Consider the following 15,750-nt stretch of genomic DNA (forward strand, 5'->3'; position numbering starts at 1 on the left):
TTTTAAAGGATTTGGGAAAAAGAAGAGGAGACCCCATGGGAAAAAAAAAAAAAAAAAAAAAAAAAAAAAAAAAAAATACTCTAACAGACTTCCCAGGCCCTCAGCATCACAGGTTCTCCACTGTACTTATTAGTGGGAATGTCATAAATAGGGAAATAGAAAGTCAGAAATTACTAATTAGAAGTTCCTTGAAAATCTGATCAACATTAAAGTGGAAAGTGTAAAAATAATAATAATAATAATAATAATACATGTATTTTATAGAAATGTGTCCGTTATCACAGCTGATTTAGCTAAAAACAACAATTTCTTTGCCTAGAGTTTCCCCTCAATATACATTTTCCTATAGTTTTCAGAGGGAGATTATGCTACTGCAATGAAACATCGTTTTATTTTAAGTCCAACATTTTATCTCAGGCAAATTTTCTGCATTTTGGATATGGAGTCTTAAAATATACAGTATGCATATTTTCAGACATTAAAGCATATATCTGAAAAACAACAGAAATCTTAACTTTTAATCTGCTTTGGGGGGTTTGATAAGCAATTACTGAGAGCTTTGTTCCCCCAGTTTCTCTCTTTTCCATGGTCTGCATGGTTTGAATGCCGTAATTTCAGGTAATTGCGGAGAGTGCGGAGCGATAAGGCCACAGACTCACGCAGAATCAGTGGCACCAACACTGAGGGAGGCGGCAGACTGCAGTTACGGTCTCCTTCCATTTTTAAGAAGCCTTTTTAAAAGGACAGACAACCGATAAAGCGAAAATACAATTCGTTCCTTACATCTTCAAAGCAAAGCTTTTCACAAATAGGCTAATTATTTTGTTTTTGAGCTTTCATCTCTCACCAAGGAGAGAATGCTTGTTTTGATGTTCTTCTAACCTCTCAATGCGTGGATTCGCAGCGTGCTGCGTCTAATAGGCTATGGTAATTTGGATGATGGTTTTGAATTATGCTTCACCTTGAAGGGGAGCTAAATCTCGCCTTTACTCCATTAGCTCTGCTCTGACCTTGGGGTAGCCTGATTAGGTTTCCCATCCCGCTCTCACAGGTAAGACTGAGAGTCAGTTTATAAAGAAAAGAAGAACTTCTCGCAGATACAGGACTCTAAATAGTGTCACCACGTCATGATTTGTTTCCACTCCTGTGTGTGCATGAAGCAACGGTTTGGCCCCTGTGACCTGGTAGGTTGTTGATACCGTTAGGATCCTGTAGGAATGCTTGTAGGGAACCTCGTTTGGCAGGAGCTCACACAGAGCTTGAGGGGGGTCTCCTGCAGACAAACAATCTTTTAGCAGTTGGTGAAGTGGCCCACTGAGAGGAGACTGATCCCCTTTATTGAAAGCACTTGTCTCCTTGTTGGTTGCACAAAGTGAAGGTGCTCAGCGATAATATGCAGACTCTACTTTTGTTTTGTCTGTTTCTAACTTGGTCAGTTTTTTTGGCTACATAAGATTTTCAGGGGGATATGATCCTATCCTGGTTTCTCTCCTGCACTTTGTGATTCGCTTTGGCAGACGACCAACTTTGTCTGCTTATTCCCCTGGCACTTTCCCATTGGATTCCTCTCTCCTGAGCTCGCATGCACTTTGCTCAGCCTGATGACTGCGGTTGGAAGATGGATTACCCTGCAGGCATTTGTTTGACAGATCGAGCCAGTTGCGACTGTACACGTGCTGAAGAAGCTGTGGAGAAGAGATTGGTTTGACCTTGTCGTAACTGTTTAGATGTGCTTCCTGGTGTTGTTAAAACACAGAATCGGGATTGCACTTTTACCAACGCCCTTGACCTGCAGAACCCTTGAGGTTTTAAGCTTCATAAATCTGGACCCAAGAGCCTGTGACGTTTTGTCTAAACATTTAAAACAACTTTAAAGAGACATGGTGGTGGAGGTGGAGATGAAGTGAAATAATGATCATCTTCATCCCAAGAGCTCCAGCCTAAATGTGGACTTTCTTAAGCCCAGACATCAGCTTATTACTTATTTTACATAGCATGAAATGTATCACATGTGCAGCAATCCTTCTTTATGTCTTTGAGAGCAAAACAACTAGAAATGTCTCTAGGGATTTTTTAGACAGTTTATAATCAGTTTCCAATGTGTAGATTCTTTCACCAAGTCCAGTGACCCCGGTGTAAGAATTAGAAATGTGTGTTTTTACAAGATATAAGAGGGTTGTTGGAAGGTTCTGGAAGTTCATTTGTTGAAGAAGTTTTGTGAATTATTTGGGATGTTTTGAAATAATCTGCATGTCTACAGCTTCTTGAAGTGTTCAAATTTAGTAGTTGGAAGGTATGCACAGTGATAGGATAAAGATAGCCTCCCACTCTTACTTTCAGTGTTTCTCTCCAAAGATTCCACCAAAACATTTCATTATTGAGGTCTGTTTAAGGGCAGATGGGCTCAATGTTTACTGGATCATTGTTGGATGCAAAGCAAGTTCAAGTCATGACTCCTCCACCACCATGACTCCTCCATATGAAGTGTTTTCATTGACATGCTGTGATTTTCTCCATACATATTTGGTGAGATACTGTCACCAAATACAGCATCTCTACTTTGGTCTCATTTATACTAAACATGCTGTTCCAAAAATCTTTATTCAGATCTAATTTTGCTGGCAAAAAGTTGTGATGGCATTTCCTTTTCTCCTGGCCACTTCTTTGATTGAGCAACACTTGTTTATTCTATAATCAAACTATTATAAAATATCTCATTTACTGTGCAAATTGTGGGAAAATGCATCTCAGCAGCAAAGTGCTGCATTTTCAGCAGCACTTTGCTGCATCTCAGCATGACTGGGAATTCTCAGTCATGCTGAATTCCCAGTCATGGGAATTCTTAATTCCCATGACTGTAAGCTTTCTTTTTGAATCTGGGAAGGTTCAGGGGTGGCTCTTCTGCTTCATCACATTTAGTGCTGCTCTTGTTTGACACTAGAGTGCTGTAACCTTAGATAACAATCATGTCACTGTAAACCAGCCATGTCCTGTACCTTGAATACATTTAGTTTTGGATGTTTTACAATCAATTACTCTGTAGTATTTAGGTGATGATAAAAGTGATGACAAAATAAATATATATTCACTCCCTGCCACAACATTCAAGATGCCAGATACTTAAAGAAGTGTTATTTATATTACCAAAGTGCACATAAAGATTTCATTTTATCATATTTTTGAATTTATTGATATTTTTTGATGCTCTCGTGGAAAAAACAGGGCGGAAATATAAAAAAAAAATTAACATTTTAGTTTATTGTAGCAACAATAAATCAAAATTCTTGTCATGACAAGAAATTTTGCATGGATAATAATAACCGATAGTGAAATACCCATTCCTACCTCCGTGTGCATTCATGGGTTATTACCAGGTACTCCATCTTCATCTCACAGGCCAAAAATATGCATGTGTACGTTATTACGTACATAAATTGCACTTATTATAGAGTGTTTTTGTGCATGGTTTATATTGCTCTATCATCCTTCTTTTTGAACACATGCGTATTTGTTAAAAACAATGAGGTAATGTGGATCTGTTGACTCCTGGAGACAGAGTATAATAACCAGTGGAAATCAGAGTCAGACTTTGACTTCAACTAGTCAGCTCCAGCTAATGAGTCTTAATCATTCTGAGATGGCGAGTTCCTACAGGAGGCGCACACTGCTCTGTTCTGTGTTTTTATGATCTGATGATCTCAACATTTACAGGCCAACTGTTGCATCGGCTGCATTCAGAGCTCTCAATATTTTCCATCAGGCTTGGAGGATATTTTTACTGCTAATAATGATGTGGATTTTACTCAGAGGCTGTTAGTGGGCAGTAGTGCAGGCATGCACTGTGTTACTTATTTATAATGCAAACCATTACTCACCTAATTAATCAGGCTTTCCACCAGTTATTAAAAGCAACCGGGCTGGTAACTGCTAAAATATGTGCACTGCAGCCTGCATGAAATCCTGCTTAAGTAAAGGATATCTTGCTGCAGCAGTCTGTCCGTCTGTCATCCTGCTTTGGACTTGGTAGAACTGCAAGTGAGTGTGATACATTTGTTAAGAAGAAAAAATACAAACTGGTGCTGCTTTATTTTTAAAGTCATAGAGAAAGTTATTTGCTTTCTTTCCTTGATGCAGGTGACACTTTGCTGTAACCATGAAGTCTGTTCTCACCTTCTCTGGAACAAAACCACAATTGAGCTCATTTTGTTCCTCTTGAATCCTGTCTGTGCTTTGATTTCTTCTGTCTGATAAACTTCTGCAAGCACAGCTAAAGTGATGAGAACCTAAAGGGTTAGATTCTCCTTATTCTAATCCAAGCAAAAGTTTAGATAATCCTTCGGCTTTCTCACATTTGGTCATATTAAAACATAAACATCAAGGCACTTCATTGAGACTTTAAAGCTGACCTGATGTGCAAAATTCACTTTTTCTGGCATTAAGTTAATGTTTATTGGTGTATGGAAAACAAGCCATGTCAAAAACCTCACCATTGTTACGTCACTGGTTGGTTGACTTCCAACCAGTGCATTGACTGCTGGAAAAGATAAGTGTTTTAATGTTGACATATCCTCCAGAAACCACTTACTGCATCCTTGGTGATTGCACAGGAAGCTCTGCTTCTGCTTTACAAAGATGTATGTTTGTATATTACGCATCTTTTTTGCAGCCATTTGCATGTATATAAAGTGTGAGTGTAAACACTAAGTTGGTCAGCAGCCGTTTACTTGCATTTAAAGTGACTAAATCCTAAAACAGCTCATTCCGAAAGAAGCTCAAAATAGGCAGAACTGAGCAGACTAAAATCTCATTAGAAATATTTTGTTCAAAAAAATGTAATGAGCTTTTATATCATCTACAGGCCTATTCTAACTCAGGTTTAAAAGAAAGCATAATAGGTCCTCTTTAAGTTGCTAGACCAACAAAGTATTGCACAACTGTGAAATAAAAGGAAAACAATACGTGGACACAGATTTTCCACCAAGATTTGCAAATATAAATAAAAAAATAAAAAAACATCTGCAAAGCCATGTGGTTCCAAAGGGTTGAGGAAATAAATGTCTTTCTGTAATTTGAGTGAAACGAACCTGTAAATTTAAATTTTATGAGCGAGAACATAGAGCAACATATAGAATTTGAGCTCAGACATCTAAATCATCTCACCTGTCATTCCTACATATATCACACAAGCGTTGGGAATTTTTCACTAAGATGAATTCATCACAGCTGAGTTGAAGCTTCGGCCTCAACTTCTTGGACAAATATCCTCCATCACTTACAGTCTCGGCGTGTGAATCATTCATACCTCCCCATAAATAATAAAACCCTGGCAGCCAGTTAGCAGCACCTGCAACTTGAAACAGTAGTTTGTGAAACACAATCTTATAGCTTGTAAACTAATGTGTTTCACCTGCCTGGGCCTTGGCGTCTGGGTCCGAGGGAACAAACTCTCTCTTCCTGTCTGCCCCCCCCCCACTTCATTCCCTGTCCTGACCTTGCTTCCTCTTCCTCAGATAAATTCTTCACCACATTCTCTTTGATACATTGCTGTCCCACAGGGCCTGGCTAGTGCAAACTGGATGTGTGAAGCGTAATTATTTCTAAAAACTGCATTTCTACACTAATTAGTTCACTCCTCAGAAGTTGGCCTTGCATTATTTACACATCAAGGGGGACATGCAGGGAGATAAATATTCATTGTTGACTTTGCCCCCGCTTCCTCGGCTCTGGCGCAAGTTGAGTCAAGAGCCGCTGTCATTGTGACTTGTTTATGCGACTTCTGCATCGCTGGTGCCCCAGAACATAATCCGCCTTGTTCTCCTGTAATTATCCCCACTCAAGCTGACAGACTGACACTGACTCATAGTGGGCTTAATAAGTGGACAACATCCTCTTCCCGCGCAGCCCGATCAGATGAATGGCTTCTGAATGAGGTGATTTGTCGTAATTGTGACCTGTGACCTGAATGTGTCACGACACTAAGCAGCAGAGACGCGGTTCATCACGTTAGGCTGTGGCACCGATTCAGCAATCTTCCCCTCCAACTGTTCGATTCTAGGCCGCCTTTAATGAGAGAGGCTGAACTGACTCCAGAGCGAGTCAGTGGCAGCTGTTGTTCTGTTTCCTGCATCTGTTGGCTGGAAGGCAGATTTGTAGGACATTTAAAGACAGCTTTTCCTGTTAAAAGCACAATATGAAGTGGTTCCTCTGTCTGACCTTCTACTTGGCCTTGATGGCCATTGTTTGCCTTTTCAGTTCCTAATAGGGAACTGTTGTTTTAGAAACCTACACCTAGACTGTTGGTGCCTTACAGATGTCTGTTTTTGAACCTTTTAATATCAGATGAGGATAACCTGTGTAAATACAAACTGCATTTGTGAAACAATGATTCAATTGTTTAAGGGAAAAATTGCTTTCCAGACCAACCTGGTCCTGTTAAAATGGTAATTGCCCCATAAACCTAATTACTGGTTGTGCCCAAAAGGGCTCGAGTTTAAGGTCACGGAGTGATGTTCTATCTGGGAATTTTCTGCTAGCGGGCAGAACTTCTGGTTCCTTCCAATTTCAAATTGTGTTAATTTTGGTGTGTAGTTTCAACTTGAACCTCTCTTAAAAAAGCAATTTTAGCCCAGTTTTCAACATAGATGCTCTCAGTTCCTTTGTGACCTCCTAGATGAACCATCAATGATCTCTTCAAGTAATTTTGGTGGGACAGGTTTTCTTGGGAAGGATCATCACCGTTCCATGTTTTCTCCTATTGTGAATGATGGTTCTCATTGTCGTTTCACAATGGCTTTTGGGCCCTTTCCAGACAAATATTCGGTATATTTTATTCAGTCTTGTCAGAGAGGTTCTTCTTAATGGATTCATTGGTTCTCCATATCTGGCAGTTTTCTGGCCTGTTTGTGGTTCATGAAAATAAATCACATTTAATTTTTGATTTAACAAAATAAATCAGTTTTTCTGCTCAGACTGCTGTCCAATTTTAAAATTTGTTAGGCGATTAAACACATTTAGTCCTGTCTATCTCTGTGTTGCCCTGCGATGGACTGGCGACCTGTCCAGGGTGACCCCGCCTCTCGCCCGGAACGTTAGCTGGAGATAGACACCAGTAACCCCCCCGACCCCACTAGGGACAAGGGTGTAAGAAAATGGATGGATGGATGGATTAAATACATTTAAGTGCTACAAAAAAGAAAAATTGTAAAAGGAAAATGTTGCATTCACACCTCTGTATTGTACATTTTTTGTATTGTACATTCTTCTTAAAAAGACATATTTTTTTCCGAGGATCTGTTATAGGAAGTTGGGCAACAAAGGTTCAAGAATGCTAAAGAAATGACCGTAATTACTGTCAACATTAATGAAGAGCCAATCACTGGAGCCTTTAAGCAAGGCTTTTCTGTGTTTATAGAAGCAATAAACACGTAAAATGCACCAAAATGTCTGTTATGATTCCAGAGCTTGCCATGTTTACTGGCTTTGAAATCTATATTTGTTTTAGAGGATGAAATGGTGGGGACACGAGTCTAAGTTGTGGTATATGACTGGAAATTTAATATTGCTACTCTAGACTTGGAACTGAAACCATAAATGTCTGACTCTCACTGTCTCAAGAGTTTCCACTTTCACCCAGACTACTGGACACTAAGCCTTGTATAATTGCCTTCTTGCTACCGAGCTACAGCAGGTTGGAACTATAGAAAATGTCTTTGATGTAAAAAACTTTTCCTCCATAATTTGCTTTACTGGCTTTATAGTAGATTTGGAGAAAAACATTCATAAAGTTGGAGTCTGGTATCAGTGAAGAAGGAAGCTCATAACTGAATAATTAATCCCAGTAGTTTGAAAAAGTTTTTTTTTTTGTTAGGTTAAGCCATATTTGTGTAACACACCAGCTTGTCAACAACACCATCTTCATCATTCCAACCCTTAAATCTCGTTCAGATCAATTTATCCAAACCAAATCAAAGATTGCTTCACCACCAGCTCCACTGGTGGCAGACCTTCTCCAAATGTGAATCTTTAGGATCCTCATGCGGTCCCCATGTGGTTCTGAGTGCAATACGAAAAAGATACACCAGACTTTGATTAACATGAAATCTTATAATTTATACAAATAGCTGACCTAAGTGCAGGTTTCGCTCACACCACTGCTCCATCTGTATTGAATCTAACTTATCAGAGGGAATCTCTTTGTATGCAGGGCAAAGTTTATCCACATGGGGGGTCTGTGGTCTACTGTAATACGTGTTTATTTTGGTTTGAGGACTTGAAAGTGAAACTCCCTGAGCTGCAGTTAGCTTGCTCTGCTGCTACATTCACTGCTTATCCCTGCGGAAATATGCCTGAAATTAATTTTTAAAGGGTTTGATTTGCATAAGCTCCAATATTAATGGAATATTTATATATCAGTAATAGGAGGTTATTATCCACTTGTTTGTTTTTATTTGATATACTGCAATAGAAAGACCAAAACTTTTTGTCCTTATTTTTAATGGGTTTTACTTCCACTCCATGTTTTATGTTTTATTTCTTTGCAATAATTACATAATTATTCAATTATTATTCTCTATTTTTTCAATCAGTATTGCTTTATTACTGTTTAATGGTAGTCACTGAAACAATCTCTAATGATGTTGATTTTGCTGCAAAAGTTTAGGCTATTTTTCTTTTTATAAGTGACAAAATCTGTGATACTTAAATCCATCACATTTTCCTGAAAGCTTCATATTGAGTTACTCCACTTTTTCTTTCTCCATTAGATATTGAACCACAGTTTTATTGATGCAGTTTAATAAACTCCTGCTTTCTTGGTTGGCTTGAATAGGGCAAAAATGAAAACATAGGCTAGTTGGAACTTTAGATAAAACTTAATAAAAAATACATTTTGAGCTATAAGCCAAAACTAAATATAAAGTTTGAGTCTTTAGTCCAGCTCATTTCACTGTACCACAGCTTTATCTGTGTGGTTTAATAAGCTCTTTTGCTGTCATGGTTGGGTAAAGAAAGAGAAAGACATGTGACAGCGTGCAGCCAAAGCTAAAGTTATCACATATGTTACTTTACCAACAAAGACAGTTCATAGACACAGTGCAGTCCTTATTTAAGCTACATGTTCCAGTTTGAATGGGAACATTTATATCTCTTACAGTATAACAAATCAAATTCAGAATTAATCAACTTTTTATTAAATGTTTTATAGCTTTGTTTTGTTTTTACCAAGCCAAAAGAGATAGAATTATAACCATAACTGTACAAAATTACAAGATTGAAGAATGTCCTTAATAAACTCACCCTTCCATGTTTTTCTGTTGGTATTGAGTGTTTGTACTGTTAAACTGTATTTCATTTTGCATCAAGCTCAGATATCCGTTCATTCAAATGCCACTTTGCAAACCTAAGATGTGCAACCACACTTTTCTTAAAAAGTAAATGTGTTCTAATTTCAAGCCTCACAAAAAAACAAGTCTTTTAGGCAGTTTGTTTCACCTTACCCAGAAGTGTATTTGGTGTTATACAAACTTCTTGGCTTTGTTTTTGTTTTGTAAATTATAGCAATGGGTACTGAATAATAGAAACTGAAATGTTTCACTGTGTGCTGAGACTAATGCTGAAAAAATGTGGATTTTCTTTTTCTCATCCCTTTAGGCCTTGCTGACTTCTTTTTCACCTTCCCACAACACCTCATAATTTCATTTTTCTTTTTTCCATTTTATTATTGCTGGAATTAAATAGCAGCACATTTGTTCTGCAAGTGTAGCTCCTTCATCTTATGAAATCCAAGAAGGCAGAAAAGGTTACTGCTTTGCTGTGATCTCTGCAGCTGCAGCAGGTAGAATGCAGCCATTTGGCAAAGTTTTAATAAAAAACTCTGGCACTTCCTCTTCTTCCTCCTCTGCAGGTGGAGATCACTCTGCAGGACATCAATGACAACCCACCTGTTTTTCCTAATGATATTCTGGATGTGACCATTGAGGAGAACGTTGGAGATGGCTTCAAGATAATGCAGTTAACAGCCACAGATGCAGATGAGGTAATGGCTCCCAAACTTTCTTTTCTGTCTGACTGCTTTTGTGCTTCGCTGTGCCCATTTTCCATTTAGCTGCTTCCAGAATGGATGTAAGCAATTTGAAATAAAAATGTGATCCAAATAGTTCTTCAAGCAACACTAAATTCAATTAGGTCACATTTTATTAGCAATAATTGGAAATTGTAAACCAGAAAAGTCATTCAAATAAAATGTTAATTTCCAGAAAGCTGTGGCTCAGTTGTGAATATTTAGCCATAAAGATCAGCTTGAGTGATTCATTTCATCATTATCTATTCAAACCAGGCCTGCCCTGTGAGAAATCATGGCTTTAGAGCATCATTCACGGTATTAACCACATTTTTGGTTGAATTTTACTGGAATGAACCTGTAGAGCAAATAATTCACTAGAACGTGTCTGACAACATGCAGTAAGCTACATAGATCTCACAAGTAATACCAATCTAAAATACCTATCAGGCTAAAATGATTTCAAAGCCATTTCTAAATCATTGGGACTTGATTGAAGTACATTCAGAGTGATTATTCACAATTGAAGGGAACATGACACAGATGAATCTTCCAATAAGGGCTTGCCCTACCAAAATTACTCCAAGAGCACACTGCTGACTCATCCTGGAGATTATAAAAGAACATTTCAAGCTCAGCTGAGCTCACATACTTTAATTAGGATCAGGCTTGATGAGTCAACAACCTGGCTAAAAACAGTATGCATGGGTCTGGTGCACTGATGGTGAAAACTAACAACCAACATAGGCTAACCTTATTTTCCAAAATCTCAACTAGGTAAATGACTTCCAAGATAATCTTCAAAAGATGACATTTTTGTGAGTTTGTATTTTCAGATTTTTTCACAGATTATCTGTCTTATACCGTACTGTCACAACATACTGATAGTTTTAACAAATATAACTAAACACATTTTTTATGAAAGTTCCATAGTGCTGCTTTAAGGAGAATCTCCAGCAATCACTCCATGACATCAATGATATGAAACCATATCAACAATGAATTACTTAAGACCGCACAAGGAAGGTTTTGGAATGGCCTAGTCAAAGTCTGGTTTTAATTCAGATTTAGATTCTGCTGCCTGACCATTCATGGTCAAACTAAAGCGACTTTGCAAGGAATACAGAGTCAAAATTCTTCTTTAACAAAGTAAAAGCTCATTGGCAGTTAAAGCAACCACATTTTGGCAGTTAATATCGCCAAACCAATGAGGTTTAGCCTACAAGTAGTTTTTCACCTAGGGCCAGGTTGGTCCAATTCACTTAAATAACTGTAATACTGGTAAAAACCCTGTTAAGGAGAGCTCCAGCCCCCTGTTATGACTGTCCCTTTGTCAAGTCAGTCGTTTCCTTTACTTCAACAGCATCACTCTCAGTAATCTGAAGCTTTCTTCTTCAGCTGCTTCAGGCAGATGTGGATGTAAAACCCTGCAGAAGGTAAAATGCAGGCCTGTAGCACCTCAAAATGTCTGCGGCCCCTTCTTCAAACCAAAGGACACATTTTAAGTTAATGGAAAAAGTCAAGTCATAGAGAGGAGAGAGATTAGAAAGAAGGTCTATGGACTCGGATTTAACTTACGAGGCCACAGATTTTTATTGCACAGCTGTTGCCTCACTCCCTTCTCCTTGCTCTAAATGTGAGAAAAGTCACACAAAGACCTACAGTCTTTTTTTTTACCAACAGGATTTAGGTAGGTTATTTGATTTTAAATCAATTATGAGAGCCAAAGAATTCAAAGTTTTAATCATAGATGTTTTAATATAAGGTATTAAATCCATGGTCACTTTTTCCTTGTGTGAAATTATGAAAAGCCTGAGCTGTGCAACTTGTGATCTCTGTTTCAAATTAAATGCATTCCCTTAGAGGTCTGCATATAACAAATGATTGGAGAATTATGTAAAATAACCTAGCAGAGAGAAGTTAAACCTTGTTTCGATGCAGAAATTGAAATAAACAAGAATACAACTTCAAGGAGCCTATTTAGGATTTACAGATTATAGCGATGTTTACTCCAAACTGCAGCGCTCCCATGAATAGATTGCTAAATAGAAGCCTGTATTTTATCCAGGCTCTCTTCAGAGCCAGATATGAATCCAGCCAAGTCTTTGCCCACATCCTTATGCAGGAAGCTAAAGTTGCGCTGACACTCAGCGTTCAGAGCACATCGGTGGGAAAGCCACATTCGCGAAGCCAGCACGGAGTAGCCAAGAGTGCAAAACGTTGGCCAGTTAAAGGGCTGAGTTCAGACACCATAATGATCCCATCCCATTTAACAGTGCTACATGTGGGATTCATGTGTGAGGGGATTTAAATATTGGTTCAACGCATCCGTTTTTCCCCACTCACATTTCCAGTTGGGTTTACATAAAATCAATAAAAACAACTGTGTCTGCTTGAAAATGTTCTTATTGGCTTTCCTGCCCTTTCAAATTTAAAGCTTTTATTAGAGGTCTGACTGGAAGTAGTGACTTGAATATGGCATGGTTGTTGGTGCAATACCCCCTGGCCTGAGTATTTCAGAAAGTGGTTACCACTACTTTTCTCTGGTTAGCAAATGATGATTAGAAAAAGAATACACTTCCAGTTACTGGCAATTGCGTGGGTGAAAACGCCTTGTTGATGTCAGAGAATTGGCAAATTGGTTGGAGAAAATAAAAAGCAGCAGTTACAACCACGCTAGGTAGAATACCGTCCCTGAACATACAACTCTTTAAAACCTTAAGCAGATGGATTAGAGCAGCAGAAGACCACACCAGGCACCACTCCTGCCAGCTGAAAACAGGAAACCGAGACTACAGTTCACACAGGCAAACCAAAACTGGGTGGCATCAGACTGGAAAATCATTGTCTGGTCCAATGAGTCTTCAGTTCAGCTGTGATATTCAGATAAAGCCAGAATTTGAAAATAAATAAATAAAATAATAAGAACATAGCTCCATCCTGCCTTTTATTGATGTTTTAGGCTGTTGTGATGCTGTTGGGGAGTATTTACATATGATCAATAATTTCACTGAGCTATTATGAAGAACCTAATGAAACGACTAGTGAGTGTATTTCGAAGACATGAAAAAACATTGACTTAAACACATTCACTGCAGCAGCTTGGTCCAGTTTTCTCTATCAACTTCTCTATCCTTGAGCTGTCATCGCTGGTTTTCTAGGAGTTTGTGTTGTGATTGGGTAGGTGTCCCTGCTGGCAGTCCTTGCTTCACACCTTTCACTTCTCTTAGTAGCTAAGAGCCATCATCTGCTAAATGAATTCCCTATGCCCCAGTCTGGTGCAACAGCTTCTCAAAACACTACAGTTTAACTGGTCGGCAGTGTCCTCCATTATAACAGCCTTCTCTCTCAAAGGGGAACTATAAAGCAGACAACCAGAGTCAAGGTCAGGAGGATGAGCAGTGGTGTATTTATGTGCATGGAGGTTCTTATGGTTGTAAACTGAAAGAAACCAAACTATTTGGGGAAGGTAAATGAATTAAAATGACAGCAGAGATCTTTTTATAGATCTTTGTGCTCAGATGAGCCCCCAGCTCAGCATCTCCCACCTTTTCTTGCTCTGCCTCTGAACCATATCAGAAAATTAATTGGCAAACCATGGGTGTTGGGTTCCGGACCGCGGCGCAGGTGGCTAATGGGATTGCCAGATCTGGAGCAAATGATTGATGACAGCAGGGTCCTTAGATGAGCAGAATTTTGCTCTCCTTCCTTTTTTTTCCTTTGGACCTGGAACTTAGACAAAGTTCTGGTAATGCAATGAGAGACAAGGTCAAGAAGACACAGTTTTTAAAGAAGCACTCACTCACAGCACACAAAAAAGATAAGAGTAAGCCATGAACTTAGGCTAACAATGCTGAGTCTGTCTAAAGTTTTTGGCTAAAAGTTTTCAAAAGAGTCGGAACGGAAGAATGTTTCATTTGATTTTGTGAGAGACGAGCTTTATCTTTTATCCAATCCAGCCAAACTGTTATAACATTAAGTAAATGCTAAAAATCTGCTCCACTTGCACGTAACTTTTTATTGTCTCACTATGCAGGGTTCCAGCAGCGGGACGCCAGCAGGACTTTTACAGACTGCTGCTATGAAGTTGCTTGTGCAACTTTTGACCTGTAATATCGATTAGTCAAATTTTACAAGTGTTCAGCAGTTAGTACATAGCTTTGCTAAATATTTTTTATTTCAACTTTTTCAGATTCTAATTGGAAACTTCAATGTTTTTTTTTTTCATTTTATACAATTACAGTGTTAAGAGGGGGGGGGGGGGAAGGTTCTTGCACAAATAAATAAAAGCAGTCAGCCTCCTATAGAGCACCTTTAGTTGCAATCATAGCTGCAAGTCTTTTGGGTTGTGTCTTCACTAGATTTGTAAGCAAGGAGACAGAATTTTGACCTTCCTCCTTTGCAAAGTAACCCAACCTCATAGAGACTGAATATTAAAATATCCATAAGTAAAAATTTTCAAGCTGTAAAACTCTATTACGTTAAAAATTATCCATTAAATTTAACAAATGGACTTTGGCTGGGCCATTCAAACATGCTTGCAGTTCTGGCTGCATGAATATGAACCTGTGCCCCAGTCCAAAGTCCTTTTGCACCCTTGGTCACCCTGTATTTAACTCAATCCATCTTCTAATTGTCTCTGACCAGCTTTCCTGTCCCTGCTAAAATTTTTCCACAAAACATAGCGCATTGCATTTAGGGCAAAACATAGCTTTTAATTTTCTCATCTGACCTTCTGACATGTCTGGCTACATGTCCTGTGGCAAACTGCAGACAGGACTTTTTATGGCTTTCTTGCAATATTTTTTTTTCTTCTGATTTGTCCATAAATGCCTGACATGTACCATTTGTAAGAAATAGTTATTCTGTTGAGAAATACTTCCACCGGAGTTGTAGATCTCTGCAGCTCCTCCAGAGTTACATGGGCTTTTTGGTTACTTCTCTGATTAAGGCCATGTCCTTGCTTGGCCTGTCAGTTCAAATGGACGACCGTGTGGCAGTAGGTTTGCATTTTGTCATATTAAATTTTTAAATGATTGATTAAAATGATCAAAAGCTTTGCATATTTTTTTATAACCTTACTGAACTTTAAAATTCTCCATAACTTTATCCATGACCCATCTTTGTCATGAAGCTGATTATTTCTCTTTAACGACCTGTTAAGCCCTCCTGGAGGAAGTAGGTTTTTCTGGGATTTATTTAGGGGCATCACAGTGTCACTTTCCTTCCATTTCATAATAATTTGATACTTTGCTTTGGTCCTATACATAAAATTCAAATAAACTGTATAGAGGGTTGAGGTTGGGAACTCACCAAGAACAGTTGAACTTTTAGCAGTTTCCAGGTTGTGTTGGGAAGAATGAAAATAAATTAGGAAAAAATTTTATTTCCTCACTTTAGAATAGAGAATAGTTCTTTTTCTATTCCATCTTGGAATAGAGAAACTTTGATTTTCCTAAATTAAATGCCTAAAATAAACATTGGGTTTATATAATAAATATAAACAATATGTCTTGTATCGGTTCATCCGTTAAGCATTGATTTAATGGGTGAAATATGGATAAATTGGACAGGTAAATGGAACAGAATCTAAAAAATGTCCAGATTTATTGCTGAGTCAATGTGTGAATATTTTTAAATAATGCAACATAAAAAACTCTGATTGGCCCACTTTATTTTCAGGAGAAGCACTA

General features: G+C 38.3%; 1 protein-coding gene across 2 annotated transcripts in view; it reads left to right on the top strand.

The window, feature by feature from the left end:
• fat4 (FAT atypical cadherin 4) overlaps window positions 1–15,750 on the top strand; it is a 137,864-nt gene that overhangs the window by 69,750 nt on the left and 52,364 nt on the right. For both annotated transcript variants that reach the window (XM_015045323.1, XM_015045325.1), the window contains exon 2: window positions 9,902–10,033. In XM_015045323.1, the coding sequence (XP_014900809.1) occupies window positions 9,902–10,033 (132 nt within the window). The remainder of the gene's footprint in view (window positions 1–9,901; window positions 10,034–15,750) is intronic.

The sequence above is a fragment of the Poecilia latipinna genome, unplaced genomic scaffold (assembly GCF_001443285.1).
Source record: "Poecilia latipinna isolate Pla-1442-1.1 unplaced genomic scaffold, P_latipinna-1.0 Scaffold720, whole genome shotgun sequence".
NCBI classification, from domain to species: domain Eukaryota; kingdom Metazoa; phylum Chordata; class Actinopteri; order Cyprinodontiformes; family Poeciliidae; genus Poecilia; species Poecilia latipinna.